The sequence below is a fragment of the Triticum urartu genome, chromosome 7, assembly GCF_003073215.2.
Source record: "Triticum urartu cultivar G1812 chromosome 7, Tu2.1, whole genome shotgun sequence".
Taxonomy (NCBI): Eukaryota; Viridiplantae; Streptophyta; class Magnoliopsida; order Poales; family Poaceae; genus Triticum; species Triticum urartu.
This window is the reverse complement of record NC_053028.1, coordinates 713,705,084-713,720,637: the sequence shown is the minus strand read 5'-3', so window position 1 is coordinate 713,720,637 and position 15,554 is coordinate 713,705,084. Positions and strand designations below refer to the sequence as shown.

At 45.9% G+C, this 15,554-nt stretch overlaps 1 protein-coding gene across 1 annotated transcript; it reads right to left on the bottom strand.

Moving 5' to 3' along the window:
• Positions 1-3,637: 3,637 nt before the first annotated feature.
• Positions 3,638-6,531, bottom strand: LOC125522262 (tricetin 3',4',5'-O-trimethyltransferase-like). The gene has a single exon (XM_048687339.1). It carries the CDS (start codon positions 4,974-4,976, stop codon positions 3,885-3,887), a length of 1,092 nt encoding a protein of 363 aa, XP_048543296.1. The 5' UTR covers positions 4,977-6,531; the 3' UTR covers positions 3,638-3,884.
• Positions 6,532-15,554: the final 9,023 nt, after the last annotated feature.

Here is a 15,554-nt window from a genome sequence, read left to right as displayed (position 1 = left end):
CCAGTTGATCAAACCAATATAAAACCTTGGGGGCAGCGAGAATGCATGACATCGTGTTTGCCATACTATGATATTACGGCAGGCCCGTGCAGTGGTGCAGACCCATCGATCCGATCGAATCGACTAGTTTTACGGCGTCATCGTCGACCGATGGGCCAACACCAAGTCTGTGATGTGATCTGAACAGATCCTCCCGAACAAACTAAACGAGCTTGTGACAACTATATTAACTCGTATTCAGATCATCTCAACTGCTCTAGCTTTTATATAGCGTAGTTATTTCTTACAAGATGGCATTATTCTCATAATTGTATCTCTCCATCAAAAATATAAAACGTGTGGCAAAGGTCTGGTGCACGGTGGGTTTTAGTTACCTTGACGCATGTAAAACCGAGAAGGCATAAAGCTAGTAATTCTCCGATTAACTTGCAGAGGCTTCAACGGTTTCAGGAAAAAACTGTCCGGGGTACAGTACACAAGTTCAGCCCTAAAAAATCAGTTGAAGTTGTGTAACCAGGCTAGACAACACGTCTGGGTATCAATTTCAACACTCCAAGCCTTCTAAAGCCATTTTAAAAATAATACACCAAAGGGAGTAGAAGATGCAAGATTGTGAGTGGAAATAATTCCAGAAATTTTGTTTTGTTGCAAAACGAGCAAACATGATTTATTTGTAAGGGTTTTTATCATTTATTCCAACAGTTGCGTCTCACTACTCAGTTTTGTCACTAGAATTTTCAACTGCTCAAAAATGCCATCGATCCGTGAGATGCTTGCTCAAAATTAGAGTGACCATTGCCCTACCAAACAGACCTTTCTTTGACGGGACTTTTCCATCGTGATATGCCACTAGAGAAAGTAAATATTCTTGATGGGAACCTGAAGTTTATTGATCCATTCACCCTACCATCTTCCGCCGGAAAAAGAGAGAGAAGTGACAATTTAGCTAGCGCCAAAGTTGATAGGGAGGACGTAATGTGATTGATTTACTCCATATGTTCTGTCCCCAGCCCACGCTTCGCAATTTTGACGAAACACATCGAATTTGACTGGAACCTCCAGCGTCATCTGGAATATTACTTCACTCTTGAGCTGCTGCTGATAGTTAGTTACTCAGATGCAATCTCAGGCAGAGCTTTCTAAGGAGCGCTTCCCCAGCTTGTCATTGTTATCTAGGTCTGGCAAGTAGTACCATATTTGGACCTTTAGCACGACCTCGATCCACCCCCAAGTCGTCTCACAGCTAGTCCTGTTCACAACGTTTGTTAGAACATGAAAAAACAATGTCTGTCAGATCTGGCTTTACAAGTTCAAGGCACACTAATTAATTAGTTGTTGCGCGACTGACTGTCTTGAGCTTACTTATCTACTCTAGGAATTAATCATGTATCAACATATTAAGTATTTCCTGCTAAGCGTAAATCAACCTGTGGTTGGATGGTTAGCTGGACAGTGGTATCGCCCATCAGGGTTCAAATCCTGGTTTTAGCGGGAGGAGATGTTCCCATCGACTACGAGGCGCCTACGGTGACTTTGTAAAATCTCAAGATGATATGCCGGCTCAGTCTCTCGGAGGTGCTCATCGGGATAAGGTGTCCGTGTGTGCATTCATAGTGGTGAGGATGTGCGCGTATATATGAGTGCTTTGCGTCTGTATCGTGTTCAAGAAAAAAGTATTTCCAGCTAAGCTAAACCCATGGGTGGATCTCCCAACACCGGTTACAGCTAAGCTAGCTGAGAACTTCCTCCTTCCTAGTTTAGAAGGCTGATTAATGGAAATAAATATCAACATCGACACTACCAAATAAACACACTACAAAAACAACCCCATGATTAAGCTTCATCAGAGGCAGCCCTCCAGCTTGCATCATAGCCATGAAATATTACTAAGCGACTTCCCAAAATTCTTGGTAAAACTCCACAGAAAATCATTTGTTACCGGAATCTTATTATGCTCCATCTAAGAGATAGCTTCATATACTTCATCCTTCGTGAAGTCAGAAGTAATAACAGTATTTTGTTCTGGAGACTACTGCGTAATGTGAGCATTTGACTCTTATACCTTATAGAGAAATTATTTTAGCTGGTGCACAAAACATTCTCTTATACTACTAGTTGGTAAATACACTTTGAAGTTGCCCTCACCCACAATGGTCCCCTCTTATCGTTGTAGTTGGAAAATTTGTTTTCCTTACCATTTGCAGTGAGGTTGAAATATTTCGTATAATTTCCCCCTAGGTGAACATGCTTATCTTTAGCACGCTGAGCTCCCTTGGTCTGTCTTCATCGCCATGGAATCAACATGTATATGATAAACTGTAAAATCTACTCCCTCCGTCCGGAAATACTTGTTGGAGGAATGGATGTATCTAGTCGTATTTTAGTTTTAGATGCTTCCATTTTTATCCATTTCTGCCCTACCAAACAGACCTTTCTTTGACGGGACTTTTCTACCATAATATGCCACTAGAGAAAGTAAATATTCGTGATGGGAACCTGAAGTTTATTGATCCATTCGCCATACCATCTTCCGCCGGAAAAAGAGAGAGAGGTGTCAATTTAGCTAGCGCCAAAGTTGATAGGGAGGACGTAATTCGCTGGTGATTGATTTACTCCATATGTTCTGTCCCCAGCCCACGCTTCGCAATTTTGACAAAACACGTCAAATTTGACTGGAACCGCCAGCATCATCTGGGATATTACTTCACTCTTGAGCTGCTGCTGATAGTTAGTTACTCAGATGGAATCTCAGGCAGAGCTTTCTAAGGAGCGCTTCTCCAGCTTGTCATAGTTATCTAGGTCTGGCAAGTAGTACCATATTCGGACCTTTAGCACGACCTCGATCGACCCCCCAAGTCGTCTGAACATGAAAAAACAATGTCTATCAGAACTGGCTTTACAAGTTCAAGGCACATTAATTGGTTAGCTGTCGCGCGACTGACTGTCTTGAGCTTACTTATCTACTCCGGGAAGTAATCATGTATCAACATATTAAGTATTTCCGGCTAAGCTAAACCCATGGGTGGATCTCCCAACTCTGGTTACAGCTAAGCTAGCTGAGAACTTCCTCCTTCCCAGTTTATAAGGTTGATTAATGGAAATTAGTATCAACATCGACACTACCAAATAAACACACTACAAAAACATTCTGTTTAGGTAAAGATTAATGACCCCATGATTAAGCTTAATCAGAGGCAGCTCTCCAGCTGCATCTGATCAAACATAGACATGAAATATTACTAACTGACTTCCCAAAATTCTTGGTAAAACTCCACAGAAAATCATTTGGTACCGGGATCTTATTATACTCCATCTAAGAGATAGCTTCATATACTTCATCCTTCATGAAGTCAGCAGTAATAACCGTATTTTGTTTTGGAGACTACTGCGTGATGTGAGCATTTGACTCTTATACCATAGAGAAATTGTTTTTAGCTGGTGCACCAAACATTCTCTTATACTACTAATCGGTAAAAACACTTGAAGTTGCCCTCACCCACAATGGTCCCCTCTTATCGTTGTAGTTGGAAAATTTGTTTTCCTTACCATTTACAGTGAGGTTGAAATATTTCGTGTAATTTCCCCCTAGGTGAACATGCTTATCTTTAGCACGGTGAGCTCCCTTGGTCTGTCTTCATCGCCATGGAATCAACATGTATATGATAAACTGTAAAATCTACATGGCATCCAAACAGCCCATTCCAAGCAGAAAAATTCAATGGTTTTTGTGGGGCGTAGTAAAAGATCACTGAAATGAGTTTGGAGCACTTCCCAAACGTAATCTAAGTCTGCTGCCACGTCGTGAATAGACTCACGCTGCGTGTCTACTTATTTATGAAGATTAGAAAACGGAAGTAGCAAGATAAGGTAGACGATCTTGCGAGTTACTTTGTGTATTGGATGGCCCAGAAGTCGGCGTAGACGTAGGTGGCCTCGACGGCGGCAAACCCAGCGCCCTTGCCGAGCTTCTCGAAGTCCCTGAGATACCTCTCCTTGCCGCCCGGACTGTACGCGACCAGGCTCATGTCGACGGCGAGCAACGCCTGCGCGCTGTTGGTCGCCTCTGGGTTCACCGGCAAGATGCATTCCACGCTGATGACCTTGCCGTGTGCTGGCAGCGCGTCGTGGCAGTTCTTGAGCACCGTGGCGCACTCGTGGTCGCTGAAGCAGTCGAGGATCCACATCATGAGGATGGCGTCGCCGGAGGGCACCTTCTCCAACATGTTGCCGCCCACGTGCTCGACCCTGGGGTAAGGAGGGGCGGCGGCGATGACGTGGGGAAGGTCAAAGTTGACACCCTTGATGCTCGGGTACATGGAGGTGATGGCGTGGCTGACGGCGCCGAATCCGCCGGCCACGTCGACGAGGGTGCCGATGCCGTCGAAGTCCCTGTACACCTCGAGGAGCTTCTTGGTGATGATGGCGGAGTGGTGCTTCATGGCCTCGTAGAAGAGGCCTTTGAAGCGCGCGTCCCTCCCGGTGTACTCGTACCACGACGTCCCATACGCCCTGTGGAACGCAGTGCCGCCGCCGCCGTCGCCGTCGAGGACCGCGTCCTTGAGGTGGCGCCAGGGCTCCAGGTAGACGTGGTCCTGGGCGAGGAGAGCGAAGGGGGCCATGGAGACGCCATCCTCGTTCGGGGCGAGCCACCTGCACACCGGTTCCGCGGCGTAGCGGCGCGAGAGGCTGCCGTCCTCGCCCTCCTCCACCGTGCACGACACGACCTTGTACGACGCAAGCACACGCAGCATGCGATCCACCATGGACGGCGCGTCCGGGTTGTTGGCCTTGCACGGCAGCTTCGCTAGGACCTCCTCCGGAGTCAGCGACTTGCCGGCGGCGCCCACAAGGGCCTCCAGAAGGCCCAGCTCGATGGCCGTCCTCAGCGTCATCGGTAGCACCGTCGAGTTGGCTAGCTGCAGCGCGAACATGCACGCCTCCTCGTCGCCCATGTCGCTAACTAATGCTGCTACCATTTGCTGCTGGGCTGGTACGGTACGTTTATTTATACAGAATTGATGGGCGGGTGCTGCGATTTAGAGGAGTCACGGCATGTGCTCACTTGCCATGCACAAGTACGACTTAGGCACTGAGCATCTTTTCGCATCATCCGAGATTGAGCCAAGTGGCTAGGCATGCCGTTTGCCCGGAATCATGCATCTTTTCACATCGATCGAGCCCCGCCCCCGATGGATCTAAGCGTGCAGTGCACACTTCGAACGATGCACACCAATACTCTACTGAAAGAATATCTAGTGCTACCACAACTTTAAATGGTATTATGCTGCTGTTTCAAATAATCAATTTTTAAATGTTTTAATAAATTCTATAAAAAATGTGAATTTTCACAAGGGATGTGTCTACAGCCACCAAAAATTTCAGGTCAGTATTCGAAAGGAGATTTAGAAACAAAAAGACAAGTCTATATGCCTTTCGAATTTGCACATGAAATTTTTGGAGGTTGTAGACACATTCCATATGAACACTCACACTTTTTTCTATGTTTTTTTTAAACATTTATAATTGATTTTTTTAAGGTGTACAATCTACTCTATAATAGCATTTACCTATTACCATGCAGAATGTTTTTGGGGACTGGACCCGGTTGGCAGCCACATCGGAGGTTGAACTGATGCCAGGAATGACATCTGGAGAGACCACCTGCAAGGCCATTGATCATGGTGGCAGTCAACGCTCACCTAGATCTGGCCGGCCTAGGTGGGTCTCGGCGTTGGGGACGCTCGGGGGTGGGAAATGAGGTGCATTTCCGCTCGTCTCTTTGGTATGTGAAGCGGCGTGGCTCGGGTGAGGTGGCATTGGGGTCTTGGAGGCTGGGGCGGCGGCCCTGGTGGGGAGCATGGTGCTCTTGGGTGAGCCCGTGGCTCAGGGGCTGCCCGATGGCCATGGTCGTGTGGGTGGCGTGGTGGCCGGGGTGTGGCATTCGGTGACGGTGGTGCGGCGCTCGTACCATATGCCGATGGTGATGATTGTTGGCCAGGGTGAAAACTTGTTCTGTCGTTGGGCAGACGGCGGCGGCGAAGTTCGTCCCCTTCTTGAAGGCATCGTCGCGGCTCTCATCGCCCGCCGTGTTGCTCTAGGGGAAACCTTGATCCTTGGATCGTGCGGTGCCGGCGCTCCGGTGTCATAACCTTCCCGAAGACGCCACTTTGGAGCTCACGGTTCATCATATGCGGCTTTGTCTCTTCGCGGTGGCGTGTTCACGGTTGAGGACCCTGGTAGCTCCTGTAGTGGTAGGGGTGGTGTTGTTGCGATGTATCCTGCTTTGGGTGTGTGCGTGTGTCTGTATCAGGTTGTTGATGATCGTTGCTTTATATATAAAACAGGGCGAAAGCCTTTTCGGGTATTATCAATAAAAGATGTTTAGATTCGATTTTATGGCGCCTCTTATATGGTAATGTATATGTCTCCAATTTATTTATTGGTATAAATCAAATAGGGAAGCTAGTTAAAATTTCTATGTTAATTTGTCAATAAAGGTGGCACTGGTTGATTGGAATGGAAATACTGTAGTTATTGTTCGTGATCTCACCTCAGATTGTTGTTGCTCCTTGTGTATGTGGCAAGCATTCATGTGTTAGAACTGATGGACACCCAGCTACATTCATCATCTGTCAAATAAGACAGGTCCGTGAGACAAATCATGACTAGCTAGCTCGGAGTTTGCAAGGCAATTCATGTTTAATTCGATCACTAACCATCCGAAGAACTCAAAATCTGGGATACTGAATCGAAAAGTGCAATCCACTGATCATGAGAGCACGCATCTACGCCATGCCAAGTCTGCCCACGCCGTGTCTTACAAACACATGAAGGTTAACTTCAGCTGCTTCCTCTGTGCTACGCAAAGCAAAGATTTCGAACGCCACCGGTATCGCTTCACTCTTGAGCTGTATGCATGTATCGCCATTCTCCTCTCCAGTACCTCCTTTTTCTTTTGCTGCTCCACTGGGCAGGGGCAAAGTGGTTCAACAGGAGTGAGTAAACGCACAACAGGCAATTCAGATGAAAATAACTTAATAATGAAACATCATCTACCAGTTACTACTCACTTGCAATATCTGCCAGTGATTTATGTGGGCACTTCTCCAGGTTGTCGATCCTCTAGGCACCTTTGCCATGCTATGAAAACCAATGGTCTATCATCCTGGATGGCGGCGTCGCTCATAAACACGGAAGCTAGCTGGTTCTCCATCCTTATGAAAATCCTTTTTTTTAGAAAAAAGCCATCAGCCGAGTCCGAGATCGGGTTCAAGCCTAGCCTGGCTTTGAATTAACAAAGCCATCAACCGGCCAGGATTACAAGCATACGCCCTCAGGCAAAGGAAGGAAAGAACAACATGGCGGTAAGATACAAAGACATGATGAACAGCACCAAACTACTCCTCGCACGCTACGGCAACAGAAGAATATGAACTATGGGCGAAGCCGAAGACACCGAGGTCCTCATTCGAGGAAGCTGCACCAGGAACAGAAACACACTGGCTCAAAGGAGAGAGGGCCGACACCAGTGGGGCATGCCATCGCCATGCACCTACGGGCCCCGGCACGACACATCTGAAACACCATCTGAAGAAGGCCACTACCCCTCGCATGGATCGAAGGCGCCACACCGTCGCAAGATGGGGTGGATGCCGCCGGAAGATGGCCACATAGAGAGGGTTAGAGCATCCCCAACGAGACGCCGGAAGCTCGCCTTGAGCATAACATCGCCGCCGCACGCATCCAGCACTGAAGAAGGGGAGTTCATGCTAGGACAGGAGGGCCACATCGCTGCCGCCACCCGCCACCCACCAGCGCCACCAGACCACAAGGCTCCCAAAGTGGCTCCTTCAAGAAGGGAACAGTGCCAAGGGCGCCACCGCCGCCCAACAAGGTTTGGGTTTTCACCCAGGAGACCTAGGGGATGGGGAAGTGGGAGAATCAGCTCATACCGATGCCTCCAAGGAGGGGAATGGTGCCCATGGGCGTCGCCGTCGGCACGGCCGACCACGGCCGGCCAGGGATTTCGCCCAGAGCAAATCCCCACCACCACCAGCACCCCCTGACCGAGGCCGGCAACCCAGGGGAGCACAGTCCGACTAGGAGGCACGCACGCTGAAGCAGGGAAGAAGAGGCGCCAGATCTCACGCTCGGCGGCTGTTGCAGAAGCCACCACCGCCGCCCTCGCCCACCGGAATCCCACCGTCCGCGCGACCAGGACCCCGGATCCATCATCCGCGCCGCCGCCTGCCGCAGATCCGGCGGCGCCTCGCCGAGGGAGCCACTGCTCCAGATCCAAAAGCCATCCTTATGAAAATCCTTTTTTTTAGAAAAAAGCCATCAGCCGAGTCCGAGATCGGGTTCAAGCCTAGCCTGGCTTTGAATTAACAAAGCCATCAACCGGCCAGGATTACAAGCATACGCCCTCAGGCAAAGGAAGGAAAGAACAACATGGCGGTAAGATACAAAGACATGATGAACAGCACCAAACTACTCCTCGCACGCTACGGCAACAGAAGAATATGAACTATGGGCGAAGCCGAAGACACCGAGGTCCTCATTCGAGGAAGCTGCACCAGGAACAGAAACACACTGGCTCAAAGGAGAGAGGGCCGACACCAGTGGGGCATGCCATCGCCATGCACCTACGGGCCCCGGCACGACACATCTGAAACACCATCTGAAGAAGGCCACTACCCCTCGCATGGATCGAAGGCGCCACACCGTCGCAAGATGGGGTGGATGCCGCCGGAAGATGGCCACATAGAGAGGGTTAGAGCATCCCCAACGAGACGCCGGAAGCTCGCCTTGAGCATAACATCGCCGCCGCACGCATCCAGCACTGAAGAAGGGGAGTTCATGCTAGGACAGGAGGGCCACATCGCTGCCGCCACCCGCCACCCACCAGCGCCACCAGACCACAAGGCTCCCAAAGTGGCTCCTTCAAGAAGGGAACAGTGCCAAGGGCGCCACCGCCGCCCAACAAGGTTTGGGTTTTCACCCAGGAGACCTAGGGGATGGGGAAGTGGGAGAATCAGCTCATACCGATGCCTCCAAGGAGGGGAATGGTGCCCATGGGCGTCGCCGTCGGCACGGCCGACCACGGCCGGCCAGGGATTTCGCCCAGAGCAAATCCCCACCACCACCAGCACCCCCTGACCGAGGCCGGCAACCCAGGGGAGCACAGTCCGACTAGGAGGCACGCACGCTGAAGCAGGGAAGAAGAGGCGCCAGATCTCACGCTCGGCGGCTGTTGCAGAAGCCACCACCGCCGCCCTCGCCCACCGGAATCCCACCGTCCGCGCGACCAGGACCCCGGATCCATCATCCGCGCCGCCGCCTGCCGCAGATCCGGCGGCGCCTCGCCGAGGGAGCCACTGCTCCAGATCCAAAAGCCCACCCCCCCCCCCCCCCCCCCCCCCCGCATTGAGACGGGGTAGCTGAAGCCCCGCGGCCGCCATCCTTGGCAACGCCCCGGGCTTGCCCGACGGCTGCCTCAAGCGGCGGCGAGGAGGCAGGGAGGGACGCCCAGCGGCGCGACTAGGGTTCGTCCCCCGAGTCGCCCGAGCGGGGCAGTGCGCGCGCGGGGAGGGGGGGACTGTAAACGAAATCCCGCCTTTGGTCCTCCGTATGAAAATACTACAATCCAAAAGAGCCAATTGTGGCACTTGTGTAATCGTGTGGCTATATGTTGGCTAAGTCTTGCAATATGAAAACGAAACAATTTGCAGAGCTGCATTCAATTTCCATCATGACAAAATTTCAGTCTAGCGATTCCTCAGCTCTGCTAGCTCAGAAAATCAGTTCTTAGAAATGTCTTTAGTCAGGCTTATCAGCGGCTTCAGGCACATTTAGCAGATACAGTTGACATATAGTTCTGATAAATGGTCTTATTCTTGGAATTTCAAGAAATTTTCTTCCATCAAGATGTACAATACGTTGAGAAAAGGAGAGCTTGCTCACTTCATCATCAAAAAGCGTTGGAGAAGTGCATTTATCTTAAGATACAATGTTTTCTTTTGACTCCTTTTTCTAGTGGGAATGGCAGGTGCTCTGCCTTTTCATTATAGGAAGGGGAAATACTGACAAGGCTAAAAATCCAAAGAAATCAAAGAGGAAAGGAAAAGGTAGGCTTGAGGTTGAGAAGGTCTCAGCTCAGCCAAAAGTAACTACATGCACTACTCCCATACCTCCTTAAGGAGGCAGATTTCATCAGAGATAATGTTACAAACTGTTGAACAGGCAGGCTCTCATGTTAAAAGAGATGACGATTTCTCTCATTCCAAAGATTCCAGACAATGTAAACCAATCTGGTGCAAATCTAGAAAGCTTCCTCCTTCTTCCTATGGTGAGAAAACACTTTCTCTCACCATCCCACAATGGAGCTGGCCTCAAGAGCGTGTCGAGCGACAAGCTGGTTGGTGGAGCCGAAGGAGTGCCAGACTACCTCCTCCTTGGTGCCTTAAGCGCTCGAAAGAAAAGTTGGTGCTCACACCCCGCCTTAGTGGGTCATGCCCAAGTACCTCCCTCCTTTCGGTTTTTTCGTTTGCCCTCTGTATTTTCATGGTTTTCTCTTATGATGTTGTTTTATTAACTGGAAACCAGTTGCAGGTTTCTAACAATAACAACAACAAAGTCTTTAGTCCCAAACAAGTTGGGGTAGGCTAGAGGTGAAACCCATAATATCTCGCGACCAACTTATGGCTCTGACACATGGATAGTAAGGTTCCACACATCCCTGTCCATAGCTAGTTCTTTGGTGATACTCCAATCCTTCATGTCTCTCTTAACGGACTCCTCCCTTATCAAATTCGGTCTACCTCACCCTCTCTTGACATTGTTGTAGGTTTTAAAAATGCCAAAAAATATTAATAGATTAAAGAAAATTTTGTGAATTTAAAAAAATTCTTGATATTGAAAATATCAGGAATTTAGAAAAAAAGTTAATGGATTGAAAAAAGTTCACAAGGCCGAAAAAAGTTCATCAATTTGAAAAAAAAAGTTCATGATTTTGAATTTTTTTATGTTGAATAGGAAAACAGTCATGCATTTGGAAAAGAGTTCATGGATTTTTTTAGAAAATAGCGAATTTTTAAAAATGTCCATGTCTTTTAAAAAGTGATCACGAATATAAGAAAATAAAAATAAACTATAGAAATTAAAAATATGAAAAATCCAAAGAAAAAAACAGCCAAACAAAATGGAAAAAAGAGAAGAAAACCAGACAAGGAAGACGCACAACTAGAAGAGAAAAAAGTAACTAGGCACAACAATTGAGCTTTAGGATACAGTGGTCGGTACTAAACCAAGTGGTCAAGAGTTTGAATCTGAGACCTTGAAAACGTAAGCAACTCACGAAGGTTGTCGCTTATCCCTGAAGGATCCTCTCATGGATTAGAACTCTATAAGGCCCAGGTTAATTTGCGTAGTGAAAAAAACAAATCAAGTGACGAGCCAGCTATGACCGCTCATTTTAACACTCAGTCCTGTCAAGTTCACTAGCCACCGCATACCACATACCACCAAGCTACCAACCTAGATTCACTTCCGCCCGAGCAAAGTACACTAGCTAGTCAAGATATAATCGCCTCGGGAATCACAGACGAGTGGGGCCGAGATGCGAGGAGGAGAGAGTGGATCATACTATTGGTCTGCGGCGGATGTGGCGGCGGCGGCGACAATCCTCGCATCCGCCTGTTCTGGCTCCTTGTGCGGTGGTTCTTCTTTTGTAGGAGGAAGAAGATGAGAGACAGGAGCCAACATTGGGTGTCTGGACCTTCAATATTTTGGACCGAGGACAATATAATGACCCTCTATGGGAGACTTGGGTCGGGTGGAAATTATAATTTTCTAATTTTTGAGCAATATCACGCCTTTAGCGAGACGGAAGGCAAGCTACACTATAGGAGCTTGTAGTGTGCTGGCCCAGTAACCATGTACTTTCATCACACTGACACTACACTGATGTCACACATATTTTTTTCCTTATATTTAAACAACACTGAATAAATATATGACCAAAAAACATTAGTGAATATTGCAATGTATTCATAGCATATTTAAGTAATGACTGTAAAAAAATGCTCGCTCAACTTTTAGAAAATGTTTCTACCATTCCATAAAATCATTTCCCATTTCACAAATGTTCACATGTTTCAAAACAATGTATATAACATTTTAGAAATAATTATACAAAGTCAAATAAATGTTTGTATAATAAGAAAAATGTTTTTATGATAAACAATGCATGTTAAATTTAAACAAAAGTAAATGCATTTCAAAAACACGTTTGTGATATTTAAGAAAACATTTTATAGCTTCAAAAAATGTTTGCATAATTTTAAGCATATTGTATCATTAAAAACATGTTTTGACGTGTATTTGTAAAATATTACCAAATATTGAAAAAAAGTGTTCCAAATATGTATTTGGCAACGCTAAATATATATGAAAATTTTTTATATTCCCTGAAAAAATGTACAAATGTGTATAACATCAAACATATATTTAAAAATGATAATCATATAATTAAAAAATGTTAAATGTGTTTTTTTTCAAACTATACAAAAACTGTACAATGAGCATGCAAAAATTAGACTTGTGTCAAAAAAGAAATATAAACAAAAAAAGGACTGAAAAGCCAACGAAAAAGTGAAAACCAAACATAGAAACAAAGAAAATGGAAGAAAAAACTAACAAGAAAAACGAATCACGTAAAAGAGAAAAATGAAAAAAAAAAGTTGGCACAACCAAATAAAAAAATCAAAACAGTGAAAAAATCAAAACCGAATAATCACGCGCAGAAACATTATAGGTCGGCCCAGTAACCCAGTGTTGTAGTTAAGACTTAGTACATCCCGGTACGGCGAGACATAGCTCCCACGGCCGCTATATGCCGCTAAATACAGCAAGTAGTCGCTGAAACTCACGTGCATATGCCTCGAATTGGTTTTGATATTGTGTTGTTGTAGAATAAAAGTGGATCTGGTGCTATCTTGATATTCATATATAACCCGTATTCTCGGGGCTAGGTAGAATCATCAATGTTTCACCAAACCTATGAATATGAAAAGTACATTTTTTTTACACACGCACGTGCGCACACAATTCAGATAAATTTCAAAACCTTCAGAGCAGAAGAATAATCCTAAAATTACAAGCAGCAAAGGCTAAGGGAATCTACAGCGGGGATCATGAAAATATTTGGGTCATCCCATGTTGGAACTATAGAGAATTCTATCGAGCTGGCCAACTGATTTTACGTACTGTAGTTGTTATCTAGCTAGCTTTCTTGAAAAAACCGGCTATAACCGAAAAGTTTTGCAGAAATTGTGAAATAAAAACATGTTCTTTAAAAAAAATTCTGAACGTTTTATAACAAATTGAGATGATTTTTTAAAACGCTTTGTGAACACTTTTTGAGAAAAAATATCATAAAAAATCAACATTTTTAAAAAACTTTCGTATAATTTTAATATTTATGACTTTTTTAAAGTAAAGTAAAAATATTTTTAAAAAACTTGATTTTACTGAACAAAATTTTTGTGATTTCTTTGGAAAAGCATATATGTTTTACAAAATATTCCCCAATTTTTTTTAAGAAAAAACAGGAAAATATACTTCCAAATATTTAAGAAAATGCAAACATTTTATGAAAATGTAAAAATATTAGGCAACACGAATATTTTTTAAATTGGCGAACAATGTTTAGAAATGCAATAGTTTGTTTTCAATTTCCTTTTTTGTAAAAAACTATTTTCTGAAAATGATAGGAGAAATAAAAAAGGTTGAATATTTTTCAAAAATTGGAACACTTTTCAAAACATTAATTAAAAACAAATTAATTTCTAAGGAAATAAAAAAATAAAAAGATTAAAAAAGCATGAACTAAACAAACAAAACACAGAAAAAGGAAAAAAAGAACCAAAATGTTCTATAATAATAGCCCTTAAACCAGTACAAACAACACTAGAACCTTCCACAAAGTTCCTAATACCGAAACCAACCCCTATTTTGCATAGCACAAAATGGGCTGACCAAGCGTGTTGTGCTTGTTCGCTGCCTATGCTATCTGGAGGCAGTTTGACTCAATATGAGTCTAATAGGATCTGACATTGGCGGAAAAAAAATAACTAACTAGTTAATTAGAAAAACTCAAGGCACATCTAGATTTTCCTTAGCAAACCCGTTTAGATTAACTCATACATAAGAGCGAGGTAGTCGGTTCGAATCACTCTGAACCTTTTTATACCCCATTCTCTATCCCCTACATTATTTTCTGTGATAATAAAAACTGTCCCAAAAAATGGACCCCCAATAGCATCGTCCAAAATCAGGCCAGAACGTCCCCAAAGTTTCCGAGGGCATTGCCCCAGGAGGAAAACACACGGTGGACTGTCACAGAAAATGATCTTCGACGACGTTTCTTATTTCATCACCAGGGTTTTTATCACTGAATATAGCAGATTTTGTAGTAATGACACTTCGACTAGGGGAAGGCATTGCGGAATTAGTTTGTAGATGATGGGTTGCGAGAGTGACAAAAACCTAAACCCAGTTTATGAATTGTTTCGTGAGGGTCTGTTTTGGATCCAGATGTTTAATGCTACGATTAGATTTATCTTAATTTTCTTTCGTGTATGTTCGAATGCTTGCATACAGGGTATAATTATAAGTAGGTGCTTGTTCAAGTAAGTACAACACCTAAGATCCGGTCCACCGACATAATAATTTATTAAAGAAACAATCGTAAGTCGATGAATCGTGGTGAAAGTAACTAGATGATATTTGTTGGGGAACGTTGCAGAAAACAAAAAAATTTCCTACGGTTTCACCAAGATCCATCTATGAGTTCATCTAGCAACGAGTGATCGGATGCATCTACATACCTTTGTAGATTGCGAGCGGAAGCGTTCAAGGAGCGGGGATGAGGAAGTCGTACTCGACGTGATCCAAATCACCGGAGATCCTAGCGCCGAACGGACGGCACCTCCGCGTTCAACACACGTACGGTCAGCGTAACGTCTCCTCCTTCTTGATCCAGCAAGGGGAAGGAGAGGTTGAGGAAGATGGCTCCAGCAGCAGCACGACGGCGTGGTGGTGGTGGAGCTGCAGTACTCCGGCAGGGCTTCGCCAAGCTCTATGGAGGAGGAGGAGGAGGTGTTGGAGAGGGAGAGGGAGGCACCAAAGGCGTGGGGTGAGAGGCCCTCTCTCCCCCCCACTATATATAGGGGGCCTAGGAGGGGCGCCGGCCCTAGGAGATGCAATCTCCTAGGGGGGCGGCGGCCAAGGGGAGGAGGCTTGCCCCCCAAGCAAGGGGGGCGCCCCCTTTAGGGTTTCCCCACCCTAGGCGCATGGGCCCTAGGGGGAAGTGGCGCCCCAGCCCACTTTGGGCTGGATCCCTTCCCACTTCGGCCCATGGGGCCCTCCGGGATAGGTGGCCCCACCCGGTGGACCCCCGGGACCCTTCCGGTGGTCCCGGTACAATACCGGTGACCCCGAAACTTGTCCCGATGGCCGAAATAGCACTTCCTATATATAATTATTTACCTCCG